Genomic DNA, 20,096 nt, shown 5'->3' on the forward strand with positions numbered 1-20,096 from the left:
CCATCCTCAGTGCCCGGGACAACTTTGCTCCAATGGAGCCTTGGCTGCAGGAGGAGAAGAGAGAGACAGAGAGGAAGGAGAGGGGGAGGGGTGGAGAAGCAGATGGGCGTCTCTCCTGTGTGCCCTGGCCAAGAATCGGACCTGGGACTTCCACATGCCCGGCCGACACTACCACTGAGCCAACCGACCAGGGCCAGTACTTCATTCCTTTTATGAATAAATACAATTCCATTATGTGGAAATACCATGCTTTGTTTATCTATTTGTCAGTGGATGGGCATTTGGGTTGTTTCCACTTTTTGGCTACTAAAATAATGTTTGCTGTGAACATCTGTGTACAGGTTTTGGTGTGAACACATGTTTTCAGTTCTCTTAGATATATACCTGGGAGTGGAATGACTGGGTCATATGGCGACTCTATGTTTACCTTTTTGAAGATCTGCCAAACTACTTTCCAAAGTGGCTGCATGATTTTACATCCCTCCAGCACCGAGTAAGAGTTCAGACTTCTCCACATCCCCTCCAACACCTGCTACCATCCGTCTTTTTTGTGTAGTCATCCTGGAGGGTGTGAAGTGCTCTCTCACTCTGGTTTTGATTTGCACTTCCTAATGAGTAGTGATGTTGAGAAGACACTTTTTCAGATTGGTAATTTTATCTCTGAAAGTGATAGAAGCTGTGAGACAAACGAGACTTAATTCCTATTGACAAAGAGAATTGAAGGATAATAACAGTGTCTGGAGGCTTAGCCGGACTCAATGGGCGCTTTAGACTGAGAAAAGTAGCACCTAATGGTTCGGTTGAAATCTGGGCATCATTCTGTGTCTGAGACTCTTAAGAGAAATATAGCTCATGTGTGGCGGATATTTTTGAGAGGGTTAGTTGTTTATATATAATGACAAACTCCTCTTTAGGATGAATATGAAGATACAGCTCAAGAGAACTGTTTACCCACGCAAGAGCTCAAGAGGTTCATATCTACAAAGAATGCATCTCTAAATCAATAAAAAGAATATCAGCAATGAAAGACAAATTAGACGGGCTTTAGAAAACCTATATTCAGTGTAAGGTTTACTGATTAGGGGAAGATGGTATAATATTAACTGTTCAAAGGAAGGAAGGAAAAGAGAGAAGAAAAAAAGAACTAACGAATCATTCTTTTTTTTTTTTAATGTTTTTTTTTTCCAGCAGACAACATAGAATTCAAAATGGAAATGGCAGGACATACAGGGGACACATGAAGTGCAATAAGTGAGATGTCAGTTTCAAATTCCTGGGCGCAAGTGAATTATAGTCCTCTGAAGCTCTTCCAGCTCCTGTCTCCCAGCACTGGACATGTCCCTGTGTACATGTCCCCTTTGTCCACAAGATCATGTGCACAGTTCTGAACCTAACATTCGGGAGCCTCTACCACCTGCCCCTCACTTGACCAGTCCGTGTAAGATTTGAGTTTCAAACCAGCTCACGTTATGAAGGGGAAGAGATATTGTATGCCTATATGTGAAAGTAAAGAAGCTAGAAACTATGTTGCTGGACCTCCAGGAGCCCAGGAAACACAGAATGACTCAGCCTTATAGGAAAAACAAGAATTGGGGCGTGGTCTCATCTCTCGAGAGGAAAACTACAGTGTTACCCAAGACTAAGGGCAGTTTTGGCAGATATGTCATCAAATCACAGGGCATCAGGGGTATATTAGCACCATTCAGCTTCCCTCCACGTCTCCTCTCCGCTGTGTGTGTTTTCACTTGTGCGCTGCAGCTGGCTCCCCAGTTCCCTGTCTCTGCTCCTATTCCCAGGGAAACTAACTCAATCAGGGACAGTACTAACTAACTGTACTGTCCCTGATTAGACGGAGCTTTTCGGACAGGATGCCTCAGAAGTGACTGGCAGCATCTGATGGGCTGCCCTTGCGGGACAAATTTTTACCTCTGACCTCATCAGCTGAGGCCAGGTCTGTGGCAGGCCACACTGGTGCCACTGGAGTCACCCGTGTATAAAAATTCATGTCAGACTCCTCTTAGTAGGGGCCGTGGGCATGGCTGGTGTCCAGTTCATGGGCCAGATTCATCATCTAATGCTCCCCAGTGTAAGTCCTCAACTCTTACTGGTCTAGCTTTTCACACCTGTATACACAAGATTTACTCAGTCCATTTGCTCAATACATTTAGTCAACAGTTGTGGTGTGCCTACTATTTTCTAGACATTGGAGATAATAAATGAATAAGATATAACACTCCTCTTTCAGGAGTTCATGGTCTAAGGAAGGAGGCACATGAATGCTGCAGTGTGAAGCGTGCTGAAGGACAGGCATACATGTGCTGCCAGAGGCGCACGAGAGGCGCACTGGGAAGGGCATCGCCCCCTCAGATTGTGGGGAGGAGAGGAGATGAAGAACAGCTATTGGGGTAAAAGCAGGGAGAAGTGGGAGCCACTCGGCACGGCGGGAGGGGCATGTGAGGCTCAACATGGCTGCAGGCTAGTGGCCCTACAGAGCGGTGGAGACAGTCACAGATGTAGGTGAGGTCACACGGGAGGAGAGCTTGTCTGTACTGCTCATTTTATTGTCTATTTACTCTTTCCCAGATTCCACACATACCTGGAATACCATTAGTCACAAGCCATTCTTTTTGTTGACTCTGAATCACAGATTTGATATTTCAGGATAAAATTTCCTTTCTCTGCCACCAGCCTTCTATAAAACCCCATCTCATGTTGATGTTTCCTTACCAAGAGCAGAGAATAAGTATGTATTCCAAGACCTTATGCAAAGGTAGATTTCTTGATTATAGCTCCAAAAATTAATCTCTGTTTTAAGTAAATAACAAGGCTAAAAAGAAATTGTTTTCAGAAGGAAAAAAAACCCTAAATGCAATAAGATAGAAATCCTTAGGATACCAGGTATCTTAACCAATTCCCAGTGCTACTATTAGCCACCTAAGGAGACGTTTCTCCTGTCCTCACACCCACTTTCTTTTCACACCAAAGCTCTTCCAGCCCCTGTCTCCCAGCCCTGGGTGCCAGCCCACTGTCCGGAGATAGGAAAGACTTAGATGTGTTGAGTAAGTTGCTGGAAAGCTCAAGCCTCAGTCTCCCTGGCCATGGGGCAGGCCAGGTCCTCTCTGCTTACCTCTCTGGCCATGGGCCAGGCCAGGTCCTCTCTGCTTACCTCTCTGGCACTTCTTGGGGGGGGTGGTCAGTGCGTGGGAGAGGCTGCGATGAGCCTGGCAGGGCTCTTCTGTCTTCTGGACTCTCCCTCCAGTGATGGTCGGCTTGCTTCCCTCAGCCGTCTGCCTGCTAGCACTATCCAAACCTTGGACCCTACATTCTTCCAGTCGAAAAGATCTTACTTCTCAAAGCATTCTTTACATATTCTTTCCTTTTTCCTTTGAATCTGTTAGGCTTCCCTGATCGATTGTAGAGTTTCAAAACCCAAACTTGAGATAGAAGATGAGCAGGTGTTCACCTGTTTGAGCATCCCTCCCATTTCCGTGTCTCACCTGGCATTGAGTGCCCCCCGGAAGAGCGTCTGTTGGGCAGATAAAATGTATTAAGCTCACTTTGTTAAAGAGGCCGTTGCCCAGGTGATACTAATTGTGTTGAGAATTGTAGCCTGAGGCTTGGTTTTGGGATTAAGCCTGTCCCACCCTTTTTGCTGCGAGGTGGTACAATCCTATCATGCCTCAGAGAAGAGACTTTGTATTAGAGACTTCCCTATTATGTATATTGGATTAAGGGCTTGGATTTCTACACTATAAAATGGGAATGGAGCGGGAGTTTGTTGCTCTTGGTTCCTGAGATTAGCATGAGAGAGCAGAGGAGAGCAGAGAAAGGCCACGTGGAGGAGGCCAGGAGAAGCAGCCAAGATGGTGGAATGCTGAGTGAGATGCCAGTTTGTGTAGAGTTTGTATCTGGGATAAGGAAGGAGATGGGGAACTGAGGAGAATAAGGCTGGTGAGCTAGAAACCTTTGATTCTAGGAAACTTGGATAAGTCAGTGGCTTTGTGAGCACTGAGTGTGACTGGGTCTTGGAGCCCAGTGTGTATTTTTACTTGCCCGCCGGGTGCAAGCTAGAATTAAAGATGACAGCCCATCTGCTTTTGGCTCCTTTGTTTCTTTACCGACTGTCCGAATCCTGGCTCCTGGCTTTACAGCGTCTTTGCCCAGGCCAGCCCACCTTTATTTTCCCCTGTTTTAACATTTCTGCAGTGTTAACTCTACATAATTCGCATTTTGACGTTCAATTACATAATGCCCTGAGTTATTTAACCTCTCTCTGAAATCTTGTCCCCTCTAGCGATACAGGCTGAGGCAAACGATCTTATTTCTCCCTTTGTTTACCCCCCCCAGCCTCTCCCCAGAGCCCTCTGCACAGCAGTGTGGACCCCCCCCCCCGCACCAGCCTCTCCCCAGAGCCCTCTGCACAGCAGTGTGGACCCCCCCCCCCCGCACCAGCCTCTCCCCAGAGCCCTCTGCACAGCAGTGTGGACCCCCCGCCCCCCCGCCCCAGCCTCTCCCCAGAGCCTCTGCACAGTAGTGTGGACAGAGTAGGTGTTGAGCAAACTCTTACTAGAAATGAAATTAATCCAATACACATCAGAGCTGCACCTTACTTAGCCCTGTAATGTATACCAGTTTCTTGAATTCTCTTTTCTTTCTTTGTGGAAAATAAAGGCAGTGCCTGGTGGTGAAAGGGATAGAGTTACTCTTAAATCTGCTCGTTGGATTTTAGATCCTGGCATGTACCGCCCTGCCTGGTGCTTAGAAAGCCTGCTTCAGGCCAGTTCGGTGAAGGGAGAGAACCAGCAACTGTGGAACAATGGCAGACAGGCTCTCCCACTCGGGCAGTATGAACCTGGACAAGCCCTTAGCCTCCCAGCCTCAGTCTCGGTGTTTGTTTGTTTTGTGTGTGTGTGTGTGTGTGTGTGTGTGTGTGTGTGTGTGTGTGTGGTTTCAAAGAGATCCACACATACCACCTCCCTCCACCTACCTCCTAGGGATGCTTTACGACTCAGATGAGTCTCAGATGTGACTTTAACATACTCTGTAAACTGATCAAGTACTATATTAATGTAAGAGAGTCATATCAATAATTATAACGACTAACATGGATTGCTTACTGAGTCCTTCCTGTGAGCGCCGTGTCTCAGGCACCCTTCTAAGCGTTCTGCATCAGCACCTCGTGTGGAGCCCCAGCAACTTCATGCTGTGGGTGCTATTATGGTTCCCATTTTGCAGATGAAGGAACTGAGGCACAAAGGGTTTAATTAACTTGCTCAAGACCTCCCAGCTAGGACGTGACAGAGCTGGGACAGAAAGCCGGCCGTCTCTCTGTGTGGTGTCTGGCTGCCGTGAGGAAGGAGGGGGCGGGGTGAGGGCCAGGAGGGTGAAGGTAAGATGGTAACATAAAGCCGTCTTTCGGGGCAGCAAACGAAGGAGAAGGTGAAGCTTCTGATTCAGCTGGCCGACAGCTTCGTGGAGAAAGGCCACATCCATGCCACAGAGATCAGGAAATGGGTGACCACGGTGGACAAGCACTACCGAGACTTCTCCTTGAGGATGGGAAAGTACCAGTACTCCCTGGAGAAAGCCCTCGGGGTCAACACCGAGGTGGGTACGGGGCTGCCTGCTGGGACAGCTCCTCTCTCAGCTCCCTCAGAACTGCTGCCATCGCTGCGGAAGGCAGCAGGGGTTCAGAGCAGTCCCTCCGAGCAGTTGGCCCCAAGAGCACGTGCCTTGTGCAGTGTTCTAGTGGGGGGATGGTCCTACTGAGCCACCTAACTGTTGGCCTCCAGTCTCACATGATTAGTGATATATATACACACATATATGGCAAAACGGGTTGACGAGAGTTGGGGCCTGTGGCTACAGAACAGAGTTGTACTGTGTGTACAGTCAACCACTGACTTTGAGGACTGAACCCTTTATCTTGGCTTCATCAGTACGATATTCTACCCAATTATGCTAATCAGTGAATGATTAGAGTCTCCAATATGTATAATAGTACTCTTTCAAGAATAAGGGACACAATTTGTGCAAAGGCTATTTGACATTTCAACCAAAAAGAGATATTGTTTGCCATAAAGCAAGGGGAGACTGACTTCTAATCCCTTTATAGTAGCGGTCAGTGATCTGTGAATTAAGAGCTGAACACAGGCTAGCAATTCTGTCTTAGGGTTTCTAATTCTTAAGTCTTTAAATAGGCTCATGCTCTGAAGCAGAACAGACTAGAGGAGAAAGTGGTCAAACCGCTAGAATTGGGAGAATTAATGTCTAACCTATAAGATTTTTTCTAGAGGTTTCCATCTTCTATAAATACCAAATGGGTTGAAATAAGCAGGGGTGGGCAATCAGGTTAATTCAATAATTATTTTCTATTTCCAAGGGAAGTTGTTTGTTTAAATAAAAATATTTGCTTTTATTATTTTCCCTTGACAAATGAAAGTTTCCTTATGTCTTTATGTGTTTCACATATATTTTAACAGGTAATAATCTTGGACTAATTAAGTGTCTTTTGTTTGTGTGTTTAGATTTAATCAGATCAAAGTCCTTGGGGAAATATGACACTAATTATCAAATATATTCACTGTCTTCTCTTGCAATGAATGTTAGCCCTGAACATTTGATATCTTTTTTATATGGAAACAAAAACGATCACATAAAGAAGAGTGCTTGTGGGTGGCAGTCTGTGGGCTTCCCCATCTTCTCATCCTTCTCCATTCTTTCTCTGTGTTTTTCCTCTACCACCCTCCCCAGTTCTGCTTGGCTGCTTTCCCACAGCATCTCCGAGGTGACCTCTGTGCTCTCTGTGTGCAGGATAACAAGGACCTGGAGCTGGACATCATCCCAGCAAGCCTTTCAGATCGTGAGGTCAAGCTGCGGGACGCCAACCACGAAGTCAATGAAGAGAAGCGGAAGTCTGCCCGGAAGAAAGAGTATGTGTTGGGGGGTCCCCATGAACTAGCAGGCTTCTCATAACTGTGCTTGGTGTTCTTTGTCACCTGTCCCTTTTGACAGCTTGAGGTGTGCTCATGACCACCTACAGAAGTTGGAATGGACCTGCATGATGCTTCCACCTGCATTGCACACTAAGAACCATAAGGCTTTGGATGGTGGAAACAGTGGATCACGTCAACCTCACAAAGCAATGCCTGATTACTCTGCTTTCTTTATTTTGGTGTTGCACAGTTACATATATGGAGAGACCTTTCGAGGGCTTTCTGAAGACTATATGGACAGATTCCTTCTGGGTAATGCTGGGAGAAAATAGTGTTTCCTAAGAGTAAGGAGCCCTAAGCAGTTGATTTTACAAAAATGAAGCAAGACCACAGGTCCCTTAGAGCTGAAGAAACTAAGGCTGGTCTGCTGAGTCAGCTTGTTTTCACCTGGGGAGTATATTAGTTTGTCTGGGAAGTTGTAACAAAGTTAGACAAACACCACCCAATTTGTGAGAAATGTGTTATCTCACAGCTCCAGAGGCTGAAGTCTGAGGTCAAGGTGCTAATAGGCTTGATTCCTTCTAAGGGCTAAGAGGGAAGGCGCTGTTCCAGGCACTTCTCCTTGCCCTATAGATGGCCATCGTCATGTTCACATGGCGTCTTCCCTGAATACATGCGTGTGTTCAGGTTTCCCCCTGTTTTAAGGGCACCATTCCATTCCATTTTGGAATAGGAGCCCATCCTATTCCAATATAACCTCACCTTAACTAATTAGGTCTGCGGTGACGACTTCTAAATAAGGTCACATTCTGAGGGACTGAAAGTTGGGTCTTCAACACATGAAATTTTGGTGGGGACACAACTCAACCCATAACAGGGAGGAGAATGAGGCCACATCTTGCTGCTGGCTCTCTCTAGGGCACTGAATAGCCAGACGATGGTCAAGGATGTATTGAAAATAAAACCAAGTGGAGCAGAGGGTAGTGGAACTAAATTATGAAGAAACACACAAAACTACAGGATGCAGGTGGAGAAAAAGGAAGAACAAGGTGGAGGAATGCTGGAAACCTGATGCAGTAAAAGCAAAGATGACTTTTTCAAGCACTTCAAGATTATAGTTCTCTGACCTCCTTTCTCTGCTTATCTACTAAGCACCCCCAATATACTAGAAACTTTGTTTACTCAACCTTGTTGAATCCTTGCAGCAGTCCTGTGTGATCAGCTGTTTTTTAAGTAAGGAGTCTGAGGCTTGGAGCAGCAAGTGCTCCCTCTAGTCAATGACAGAGTCATAATTCAATTCCTGTTTGTCTGACTTCAAAACTGATACACTTTCCACTTTTCCAATAGAGTGGGATAGTAAAACACTAGCTAATTCAGTCCTGCAAAGGGGAATTTTTAAAAATCAATACTATAATTTTAATAGCAAGGCCACAGCTCAGGCAATGTATTGCTTTAAGGAAAATCCCACCACAATCAAGGTCCAGAGAAAGTTGCTGCTTGTCTTAATATTTCTTGTGAAATATCCAACAGGGGACCCTTTGGGGGCACTCTTTCTCAGAATGTTCATGTGATCAAACACCTGGAAATCCTACCATGAAAAACTAACATGTAAAGTCTAAAATAAACATAAATACATGCTTTGTGCTAAATTATTATGTTATTGTGTATCACATGCCAGGTGAGAAGCACCATTTCTAATAAAAATAGGCGAAAGAAGAAAATTAAGTTGGAACACAACAGTGCAGCCAGGCCATGCAGCCATTATAAGCTTAGCAGCTGCGGGGGCTCGCTGTGCTCTCAGAGAGCCCTCCCCTCGCAGACGGGCACGCTGTGCTCCCGGGGAGCCCTCCCCTCGCAGACGGGCACGCTGTGCTCTCGGGGAGCCCTCCCCTCGCAGACGGGCACGCTGTGCTCCCGGGGAGCCCTCCCCTCGCAGACGGGCACGCTGTGCTCCCAGGGAGCCCTCCCCTCACAGATGGGCACGCTGTGCTCTCGGGGAGCCCTCCCCTCGCAGACGGGCAGCACAAGCTTCTCTCTCTGGGACTCTGTGGGACTTCAGGAGACTGAAGAGCGGTCACTGAACATTGTCCACGTGTGTTGTGCTTGTGATCACAGACGCCCGCTTCGTGCCCACCCGCCTGGGCTGTAAACGCGGCCCATTACAGAGCGTTGGCGGGCACAGGCTAATCTGCAGCAAAGGTCAGAAAAGTGTAGCCCACCAGCAGTGTGCCCCACCACCTGTTTTTATTTTTTTTTTTTTTTTTTTATTTTTTTGCATTTTTCTGAAGCTAGAAACAGGGAGAGACAGTCAGACTCCCGCATGCGCCCGACCGGGATCCACCCGGCACGCCCACCAGGGGGCGATGCTCTGCCCATCCTGGGCGTCGCCATGTTGCGACCAGAGCCACTCTAGCGCCTGAGGCAGAGGCCAAGGAGCCATCCCCAGCACCTGGGCCATCTTTGCTCCAATGGAGCCTTGGCTGCGGGAGGGGAAGAGAGAGACAGAGAGGAAGGCGTGGCGGAGGGGTGGAGAAGCAAATGGGTGCTTCTCCTGTGTGCCCTGGCCGGAATCTAACCCGGGTCCCACCTGTTTTTATTTTTAAGTTAAACTTATTGGGGTGACGCTGGATAATAACCACCTGGTTTATATAGTCTGTAAGCTAAAGATTCTTTTTTATGTTTTTAAAGGATTGAAAAATATGAAAAGAAGAATAGTATATTAGTGTCGTGAAAATTAAATGGAATTCCTTGGGGTCCATGAGGTTTTTACGGGGCACGGGCACACTTCTGTCTGTGGCTCCTTTCACACACAGCAGCGGGTCTGCGTGGCTGTCTCAGAGACTGAATGGCCCACAGATACATTTGGCTCCTACAGATGAAACGTGTGCCTAATCCCCTAGCCTCAGCGGCGGTGGCGGCTTAGTATTGGTTATTTTTAGCTTTGAACCTGGCTTCACCTACAGTAGTGAGAATTGTTTTGGTGTGAGTCTACAACTCTACTAACAGAACCGCCATGCTGGGAGCCGTAAGAGAAAAGTAGGAAGCTGAGGCTGAAGCTGTCGAGTTGGCGGGAATGACCGTAAAGGGTGCTGCATGCCCATGTGCACACGCAAGCACACGTGCAGCTGAGAACACACACGTGTCAGCACAGAATCCAAGACAGCAGACCTGGGCTGGGGAAGGGAGAGACAATGTGGCCCTCGCTGAGCACAGGCGTGCCAGAGGGCTACAGAGCAAATGATGGGAGTGCGAGGGACTCAGAGGTAATACTCGGAGGCAGGGTGTTTTGAAAAAGAAAGAGATGTTTTGATAAAGTAGAAATAGGGCGTTCAATAAGGTCATAAAGGCACGGGGGTGGAGAAGTGAAGTTTGAGGGCAGCGGAGGCTTCTCTCTCTAACCAGCTAAAAGGCCATGTATTTCCTCCTAGATTCATCATGGCTGAACTGCTCCAGACAGAGAAGGCGTATGTGAGGGACTTACATGAGTGCTTAGAGGTAAGTCTTGCCGCCATCGATTAGCAGCTAGAGTAGCAAAATGACCTCCTTGTCAGGGTCACGTCCTTGCGGGGAGCTCGGTGCTCTTTGTCTCCTGAGCTTAACGAACAAAAAGCCAGCAGAGGAAACCTTTCTACTGGAGACAGCAGTGATTGCATGGGAGTTTAAAGTTCTTTGGAAAAGAAACTTTTCTCAGACTTGAGCTAGATCCAGCAAAAAAGTATATAAGACCCTCTGAGTTCAAAATAACCATGACACAGTTTGTGAACTTGAGTGTGAAAACCTGCATCATCCCCTCGACACACACTTGGACATGCACACACTTAACAAATAAGAATAGAGTGGAGTTTATGCTCTTGCTAAAGGGCAGGATGTGTTTCCATGGTAACGGATCAGGTTTTCTTTCTTCCTGTCCTGCTCATTTACCATCTCACTTTTCACCCTGCGCACACGTTGCCAGTCGGAGCCGAACACCACAACTTTGAAAGCCTATTAATTCCTTCTGTATTCCAGTGATTTCGTGCGTTCTTGCCAGTGATGCCACTGCTGTTGTCTTACAGACCTACCTGTGGGAAATGACCAGCGGTGTGGAGGAGATCCCCCCGGGCATCCTTAATAAAGAGCATATCATCTTCGGCAACATCCAGGAGATCTACGATTTTCACAACAAGTAGGTTGGTGGAGGGTTTCAGCGGAGCACACATAGGGCCCTATGTACCCAGCAACAGGGCTCCCAACAGGTGCCCAGAGCTGCTTGGAAAATCTTGCCTAGTTCACTGTTATCTGGTTAATTTTCTAAGTCAGTGGCTGTCAGACTTCTTTCTCACTCACCCACGTTTCTCCACAATAGTCCACAATTCCTAGTGGAGAGTGAAGTCCTCAGCAATGTTCTCCTGGAGACCTGACTGGCAACATCTTTGTATCAAATCAGAGTGATAACCAGGCTTTGAGGAAATAAAAGTAGCTTTTCCTCATTAAAATTGCGGAGAATCCTGATGTTAGAATTCATCTGATGCTTACCATTCTACCTTGTGGACCTTAGGTTTCAAATTCTGTTGATGTTTCTGTTCAATTTAAATATATCCTCCCAACTACCTATCATCTCACCCAAAACAATGACGTAGAAGAGACAGATCATCAAAATACCTAATGGAACACATCTCTTGAGCCTATAGGGGAGAGCATGAATTGACCCTCTCTATTTTGTTGAAGTAAGTAGAATCATCAAGCCCTAAAACCTCACAACTCATGTTGTCCAGCTGCCAACTTGATTCAAGTATCTTTTCCACAACATACTAAACAGCATGTTTTATTGTTAAAACAATAACAAAAATAAGAACATGGATTAATTAGTTATGTAACCAACTAATGTAAATAACTCAGTTTCCAAAATACCAGTAGAGAACCTCAAGACACGAGGAGTATGAAGGTATAAAGCCCTAGAGTGTGCTCAGCCCCCTGTCCCAGAAAAGGGATAAGAGGTAGAGTCCCAATGCTATAAGCCACAGTTCAGAGGAAGCCCTAAAGTCAGACCAGCCAAGGCTTTCACTGAGTTAGGTACTTATTCTGGATATAAAGCCCCCCAGCCCCTTGAGCTCCTGAGGAGGCTATGAGTGCAAGGCCACGGCGCCCAGACGCAGGACCCCAGGGTGCCCAGCGCTGCCCAGCAGAGCTTTCTGCAGCGGTGGCAATGCCCGTGTCTTTGCTATCTGATGCAATAACCCCTAGACCCTTGTGGCTGTTGAACTTGGAATGTGACTAGTACTACTGAGAATTGAATTTTGACCTTTATTTGGGTAAATTTACATGGCAGGTGGCTACTATATTAAACAGCCCAGCTCTAGAAAATGAGGCCTCAATATGGCCCTTGCCGAGAATGACTGGCAGGCAAGCGTTGACGGTGAGAGGACCCTGAGTTCTAAAAGATCTAAAGAAGGGGTAGAGAGCCGCTCTCTCTTGTCAGCTCCTGATGCTTAATCCCCTGTTATGTGGTCAAATGGCATTAGTTTAAAGAGAACATAAAATATGTAACTGTCATGACATGTGAACCTTGTCAGATTATGTAAACAGTAAGCTCTAGGGCAGCGGTTCTCAACCTGTGGGTCGCGACCCCGCCGGGGTCGTGACCCACAGGTTGAGAACCGCTGCTCTATGGGGAAAAAAATCTGACTTTCTGGAGAACTTATTAAAAGTTCCCAGTCCTTTTTTTTTTTATCACAAATTTTAACACTCTCCACATTGTTTGTTTGTAAATCTTCAGACATAGAAATAGTCTCTCCTCATGCCTATTTAATAAGACCCCAGTAAAGCCATTTTTGACCATGGATTCCAAATTCTGTCATCTGAGCTCCCTCAGGACATCTGAGAAGAGGTGAGATTGTTCCAGGAAGTCGTGTTACTTTTCTGATTTATGATCTCTGGGATTTAGTTAACAACTCTCACTTTCCTATTATGTTTACTGAACTAAGTATCAAAGTTCAGAAATCTAGAGATCACAATGGGCGCTTCTTGTGAGCCCTGCTTTTGCTAAATCAGTGTATAAAGGGAAAGGATATTTATTTCAAAACTGTTCAGTTGTAACAAAATATCTAACACAGCCATGCCTCTTACCTGTTTTCACAGTGTCGCTCTACTAAACCATGGTGAGCAATTTGGTTGCCTTTATTTACTAGCTAAAAGTCTACTTACCAGTTACAAAATATAGCTTAGCCTAAGACACCCTTTTAAAAAGTCAAGTTAAACTAGATAGAATGCTGCATACTGTAGAGGAATAAATTCAATTATCAAGAACACAGCTACCAAGCAAATGTTTCCTATTTGTAACACTACAAAGAAACAAGAAGAAAATAAAATCCAGCCTCTGAGTAACCTAAAGAGCTGTCACAGAAACCAAGTTCTTCCCTTTGCATAGAATCACCTCTCCAACCTCTCTAAAAGCCATCTCACCTCTTAGATTGTTTCGAAGCTCAAGCAATTTAGAAGCGGCAAATAAGAATCAAGAACTTGAGCATGCAGTTTGACACCAGTAGCATAAAGTAAAACCTGAAAGGAAAGAGGAAAAACTGCAAGAAAAATCAGCAAAAGAACCCAAAAAATCAGACTGGTCAAAGTATTCAGTATCCATGCAAGCGATTCTATATCCCATTGTAGAGCTTGGCTCAGCCACAGCCCTACAGGGAAGCATAAAAATTTATGTTAGTAATAACCTGAATCAATAGTATATTCTTCATAAAAAAGCAAGTAAATCTCTAGTGCATTTGGAAAACTAGCCCCCAAAACAAATGTATTATCCAAAATTTAAAGAAACATACAAGAAAATTAAGCTGTGTATTAATTTCCTACAGGACCTGGAGAGCTAAGGCTTTTTTCCTAATGGGTGCTCTCTACTTATGCCATGCAGATTTTGATTAATGGAGAAAGCTTAACACTTCTACAATCTCTAATACATAGAGACAAAATAGCAGTTAAGCCAACTTAGAAAATTCAGGAACTGTGAACTCCATCGGGGCCCATGACCCCAATACCTGGTGTACAGGGAACTTTAAGTAAATATTTGTTGGATGGATGGATCGACAGATGGGCCAAAAATAGAAGTACAGTTTGAAGGTTTATGGCTAATGTCAAGTCATAATTCAGTCTTTTGTTTGTGAAAGTTTCAAGACAGAGAAAACTATGAGGTATGATTTTTTCCCCATCACCACCACAACCTTCTAGACCAGCAAAATAATTGAATATCTGAATGAAGGAGTTTTTCTGGGAGCTTCTTAATGGGAGTACCATACAATGTTTCAAACATGTATTTGCTCTTCAGGAATCATTTTCTAAAGTGGTCACTTTTTTACCTGAAAATTTCCAAGGGTTCTTTTTAAACTCCACTTGTTTGCATCTTTTCAAAGTTACAATTAAGTGCTATCTGACAGAGAAACATACTCCTCTCATTTCTAGTGCATAGCTCAGGGTACCTGCCTATACTCCAGAGCAGGAAGGGAGGGAGGAGAAAGACCAGGAGATGGAGAGGTGGAGAGGGCATGACATTGCCCAGATAACCAGTTAGCTGAGTCACTAGGAAATTAGTACCTCAACCAAGGGTGTTATGGTATTGATCGTTTTAAATGGTGTCACTTTGAAAAATGACAACCAAGATTAGTTGTGTGTGTGTACATGTGTGTTAGTGTGTCTATCTTTCTCAAGGACCTTTGTCTGTCAATGAAGAAATTCCCAAGCACCAGAATTTCTCTAAAGAAGAACAATTCAATATGTAGAATTTAACACCTACAAGTAGTGGTTTTAACACAAACCAGAGGTTCACATGGAATGACTCTTTGTTTTTTACCCTACAACTCTTTTCTACAGAACTAAGTATAAAAGTCATGAATCTTACATACACAAGAACTAGACTGGGTTCTCTTGTGTATTGCTAAGCATTTCAGGAGCTCTCTGATTTGACAGTGCACTCCATAAATAGATCCCCCAAGCAGTTATGGTTGTGTTAACGCAGTCTCCCCACTTTGACTAACCTACAACTTGTAATTCAGGAAAATCATTTATTTTGTTTGCTACTTTTTAATAGATTTTTGGCTTTGGCAGTGGCAGCTATTTATTTAAACTATTCATCATCTTCAGTTAAAACTGAACTTTACTTTCTCCTTTTCCAGGAGATATTGTTGTATATGTGAATCTGGCAATAACATTTTTATAAAAGCTTTGCTCTCAAGCTCAGAGGGTCTTCCTTACTGTCAAGGATAACCATCTTCATTCACAGATAAAGATATGGAGACCCAGCGAAGAGCCGTGTATGACACACCCCCTTAAAGACTAGGCATTGCCCTGGCTGGTTAGCTAAGTGGATAGAGCGTCAGCCCAGTGTGCAGATATCCCAGGTTTGATTCCCAGTCAGGCCACACAGGAGAAGCAACCATCTCCTCTCCCCTCCTCCCTCTCTCCCTTCTTTCTCTCCTCCCCTCCCACCACCAGTGGCTTAATTTGTTAGAGTGTCGGCCCCAGGTGCTGATGATAGTTCAGTTGGTCCAAGCATCAGCCCCAGATGGGGTTGCCAGGTGGATCCCAGTCAGAGTGTATGTGGTAGTCTGTCTTTCTATCTCGCCTCTTTTCATTTAAAAATAAATAAATAGATAAATAAATAAAGATTAGACATAGTTTCCAGGTATTTGGTTTCCCAGGTCACTGCTCTCTTCCTGTCCCCCACTCCATAGGCCACCACTGGGCCTGCCAAATCTGGTTGGCTGGATTCATACCTAACCAGCTTCCATGTGGATCCCACATTTGAGGAGCACTTCAGCTCATGTCTTCCATACATATGTCATCCATGTCCTGCACCCTTTCATTCATTATCTGAAATAAGTCAGTTTTTAGCAAGACTTGGAAAAGCAAGTGAGGGACCCGCTACCAGGGCTAAATATTGCTCCTGCACACTCCCTCCCCCCAGGCCTGGCACTCCCAGCCTGTGGGCACACGCCTGTGGCTGGGCGAGCAAGGCCAGAGCTGTGTGGTGCTGGGCTGGGAGTACTGGCCAAGCCAGGGGGGGCCTACTAGGGCAGCAGACGGCCAGGGTCAGCCAGGAGCAGAGGGTGCGGCAGGGGGTGAAGACAAGGTGAAGGAAGTGGTGGGAAAGACCAGACCCGATTTTTGCCCTCTTCCCGGGCCCTTCTTGGACCGGCCCTGTGCTAATTCGAAGGTGCAGCTGGTACCCGGTGAGGGGTCAAACGCAGAGCCCTCTTCCCTCTGAGTGCCTGGAAGTAGGCACCTATGGGGAGGGTGAGGGAGCACAAGTGTGGTTCAAAGGAGCAAAAAATAGCCTTAGTTAGACTAATAGGAAAGGCTTCACAGAGGAGAGGGCATTGGCATTTAAGATGGAATTTAAACAAAAAGATACTACAGCCAGAGATGGCTCCCTCAGGAAGGGAGGAACGTCTGAATAAAGGCCCCCCAGGGAGGAGAGTGGGGAAGCAGGAGGCTGGGAGAGGCCAGAGGAGGCCTCTGAGTGAGTCCCTGCCCTGGGTCCCCTTGCACCCCCAGCTAGACTGTGTCTTGTCACTGTGTGTCTGTGAGATTGAGGCAGAGGAGAGGAGAGCTGGAGGTAATTAATGAGAATCAGAAACGGGGAGGGCATCAGAAAAAGGAAGAGGGGAGAGAGACAGAGTGAGTGGGAAAGTGGGGTTAAGTACCTAGATAAGGAGAAGTGAGAGAGAGAGAAACAGGTAGATAACAAGGGGAAAGGAGAGATGGGGAAGAGAAGAGGTAGAGGGAGGCAGTAATGGGTGGGGGAGATAGATAAACAGATAGATGGACAGAAGGAGGGAGAGGACGGAGGGGAGGGAGGGAGGGAGGGAGGGAGGGAGGGGAAAGTTTGGTTGATTGTGGAGGCAAGGTGTGTTAGGGGGAAGGGAGGGAGAGATACCAACTCTCCCTGGGGCTGCCATCCTATTGCAGGCAGGAGAATCAGCAAAGTGTTTTTCAAACATTACTGACATGAACCAAAGAAAAAGATTATATGTTATGCCCTGATATATTATATATGAAAGGGAATTAAGTTTTTCAAAATAACACCCTAAGTATGGGTGATGCACGCTGATATTTTAGGTTAGGTTCCGTTATTTTCTCCCCCCACTATTTCCTTCTCCCCCTTTCCTTCATTCTCCTTTTATTTTAATGCTAATTTACACCCAGTATTGACTTGACAACCCCTTGAAACACAGTGGGTCAGTCTGCAGCCCCAGGGCGAGGAGCTGGTTCCCCCAGGTGCTGAGATGAGGGACTGCAGCCCACAGCCGGACTGCGGGGTTGCGCTGCCGCCTCCGCGCCCCCTGCCTCTCCCGCCCCTCCCCACACACCCCCTGCTTCAAATGTGCATATTCCATGTGTTCTGTGCTTCTCCTCCCCTCCAGATGCCTTTGGTATTAGTTTTACCCGTTTACAGAAAATCATAGAATAACAAAACATAAAAGCCAGGGAAAACTTTAAAGATAACCTAGTTCTTTTCTACTCCCTTGTTTTATAGAAACTGGAGCTTATAAAGGTTTGTGTGTTTCCCAAACCAATTAGTAGCACAGCCAAGGATTCAGGTCTTTCTAGCTCCCTGTTACATCACACTGTCAGCTTCTTAATATCCAAATGTCAAGATAGGAGGAAAGGGAAGACCTGTTGTGATTTTTCATGGGCCCTAAGCCAGCACAAGGGATTTCTGCAGGCCTTACGCAACCCATCAGAAAGGCTGGATAAAAGTATAGCTGTGATTTGGCTGTTTGATTTTTCAGTATGCTGTCAACATTGGTGCTGGTTATAGGTTTTGGGGAGTACTTAAGACAAGACAAAGTCTAAACATATATATACTTGGATGTGTCAAAGTGATGTTAATATTAGTTGTATGCACTAACTGCTGAGCACCCATGCCTACATGCCAAACAGCACATTAGTGTATGTATAACATTAAATGCAAGGTTAATTTCTATATTTTATTTTAACGTTAAACTTGTTATCTATCTGTACAAATATTTCTTGATTCATCTGATCACATAAGTTCAACAAAATTAGAAAATATTAGTAAAAACTTACTCAACAGATAGCAGTACAGCAAGATAAACTGCTGCTTGAGGTTGGAGGCCGAGGCTGGGGAATATGGCTAGCAGGAGTCAGCCCTGAGCACCTTTCCCCCGACTCTATCTCTAACCCCTGCTGACGGTCCCGGTGTGCACTGAAGGGGCAGCGCGGGTGGTTCTCATGGCTCAGCCTGGGTGATCAACTGTGCCGAAGCGCTTCCCCGAGTAATCCCACACCTTCCCTGGAGCGCACATGACTCTCCATTGGTTTAGTAGCTGCCCCCCTGTATGAAAACCAGCCGTCCTGGCCCCTGCAATCTAGAGCCTCTTGTAGGCTAGGCTCTGAATGTGTCTGGTCACCAAGGGTTTTTTTTTAAAGAAACGATCTCTACTTCTACTTGTATGAAAGCAGTAAGCCAGCCCTGCTATGATAAGGAGGAAACGTCCTGGACTTCCTGCAAATAAATGAGCCTGCTGCATTTCCCCCACTCTACCTCCAGCTTCCTGCATCGTCCTCATTGTTCTTCTTTACCCCTGGCCACAGCCCCGCCTTTATTCCCCTGCTCAGTCTCTAGTATTCTAACAAGTGCACATGCGCAAGAGCATGCGCATACACACGTGTGTGCACATACGCCAACCCAAGGTCAGCGAATACCTTTGTGCAGATCTCCCCCTTTCAATGTAGGCTGCACCCTTGATGTAAGGGTCTGTTGGCTGGGCCACGTTAAGAGTTCTCAGACACAGGTACGCTTCTCCAGAAGTACTGAGACTATGGGCCAAATTTATCTTTGGAGAGAACAAAATCAAAATGACTCAGGGCACCTTTGAAATGGTGCTGTTACCATAGTACTTAATAATAAACCTCAGAAAATTTTCCATCAATAAGGGTTAGAAATGTAATCTTCCGGGATTCTGTACAAAGCCAGAAGGGAGTATTTTCCTCATGAAGCAACTGCATAATGTATTGCATTGTAGTAATGACATAGCTTAGATCTTGACATTTCTTGAAAGGTTTTATTCATTTCTGAAAGAACCGCAGACATTCACACCCAAACGCTTAAACTGCTTGCTTTGTTCATTCTCAAACAATTTATAACACATAATAATTTAAGTGGTGAGGACCACAGTGTTGCCATAAAACAGACAAAGTAGAATATCCCATCCTTTATGAAGAGAGTTCTGACCTCCTGTGCTTTAATTTACGTTTATCATGTCTATTTGAAGTAGGTGGAATGATATTGATCAGACTTCCATAATCTGTCATCTTCAGAAGCTTAAAATTAAAAAAAGCAAAATAGAGTTTAATATTGCCACTTGCCTTCAACAATTACCTTCAGATTGTAGTGAATATCTCACTCCAAGTTGTGAATTCATATGCCCGGTACCAGATACTTTTTTTAATTCTTAACTTTTTTATTTAAAAATTCAGTCATATAAAGTCAATGTAGTATCTGCCAACCGGAAGCACACTGGAATTCAAGTCACCTTCAAATGCTGGTCTATGGACCAGAGGCATTAGAATTACCAAGGGTGCTTTGCTAAACGAGGCAGATACTTGGATCCTGCCCCCAGGTGGCAGTGCACAGCCAGGTGTGGGCACCACAGATGAGGTTTTCCAAGAGTGTTCCTTAAGAGAAAGTCTGACACTCCCTCCAAAAGCATTCCACTCACAATGTAGCGCTGCACACTACATCACTTCAGAGGTCGAGTGTACCTGATTGTATTACAGGACTTTGGAAGTCCTGCAGTAAAGAAATCTGCTTACCCAGCATTTCCCAAATGTAAATGATATGTGACTTTGGAATCCAATTTTTGCATTAATACCCAATCAAGATTTTTCCAAGATATGGTTTAGGGGAAGGCATCTACTATAGATTCTGTAACAGAGGCTTAGTAGGGAGAGCTCCCTAAATATGCCTCTGTGAGTGGGGGAGAGTATGAGATATGTAGGTGTATCAAGGCGAGTGTGGTTTTATTAAGACTGGGAAACACTGATCCTGAAGAACTAATGTTTGTCCAGTGCCTACTGTATGCCAGGTACTGGGTTGGGTTCTTTACCCACGTAGATTTATTAAATTTTCACAGCAACTCCACCAGGGTGTTATTGAAA

General features: G+C 45.4%; 1 protein-coding gene across 8 annotated transcripts in view; it reads left to right on the top strand.

The window, feature by feature from the left end:
- The window catches only part of LOC136379840 (kalirin), a 635,535-nt gene that overhangs the window by 475,468 nt on the left and 139,971 nt on the right, over positions 1-20,096 (top strand). For all 8 annotated transcript variants that reach the window (XR_010746806.1, XM_066347435.1, XM_066347437.1 and 5 more), the window contains exons 22-25: positions 5,425-5,607; positions 6,814-6,932; positions 10,364-10,430; positions 10,991-11,100. Coding sequence is in view for 7 of the 8 variants with exons in the window: in XM_066347435.1 (XP_066203532.1) it covers positions 5,425-5,607; positions 6,814-6,932; positions 10,364-10,430; positions 10,991-11,100 (479 nt within the window). In the remaining variant the exon portion in view is untranslated. The remainder of the gene's footprint in view (positions 1-5,424; positions 5,608-6,813; positions 6,933-10,363; positions 10,431-10,990; positions 11,101-20,096) is intronic.

Source organism: Saccopteryx leptura, chromosome 8 (assembly GCF_036850995.1).
Source record: "Saccopteryx leptura isolate mSacLep1 chromosome 8, mSacLep1_pri_phased_curated, whole genome shotgun sequence".
Taxonomy (NCBI): domain Eukaryota; kingdom Metazoa; phylum Chordata; class Mammalia; order Chiroptera; family Emballonuridae; genus Saccopteryx; species Saccopteryx leptura.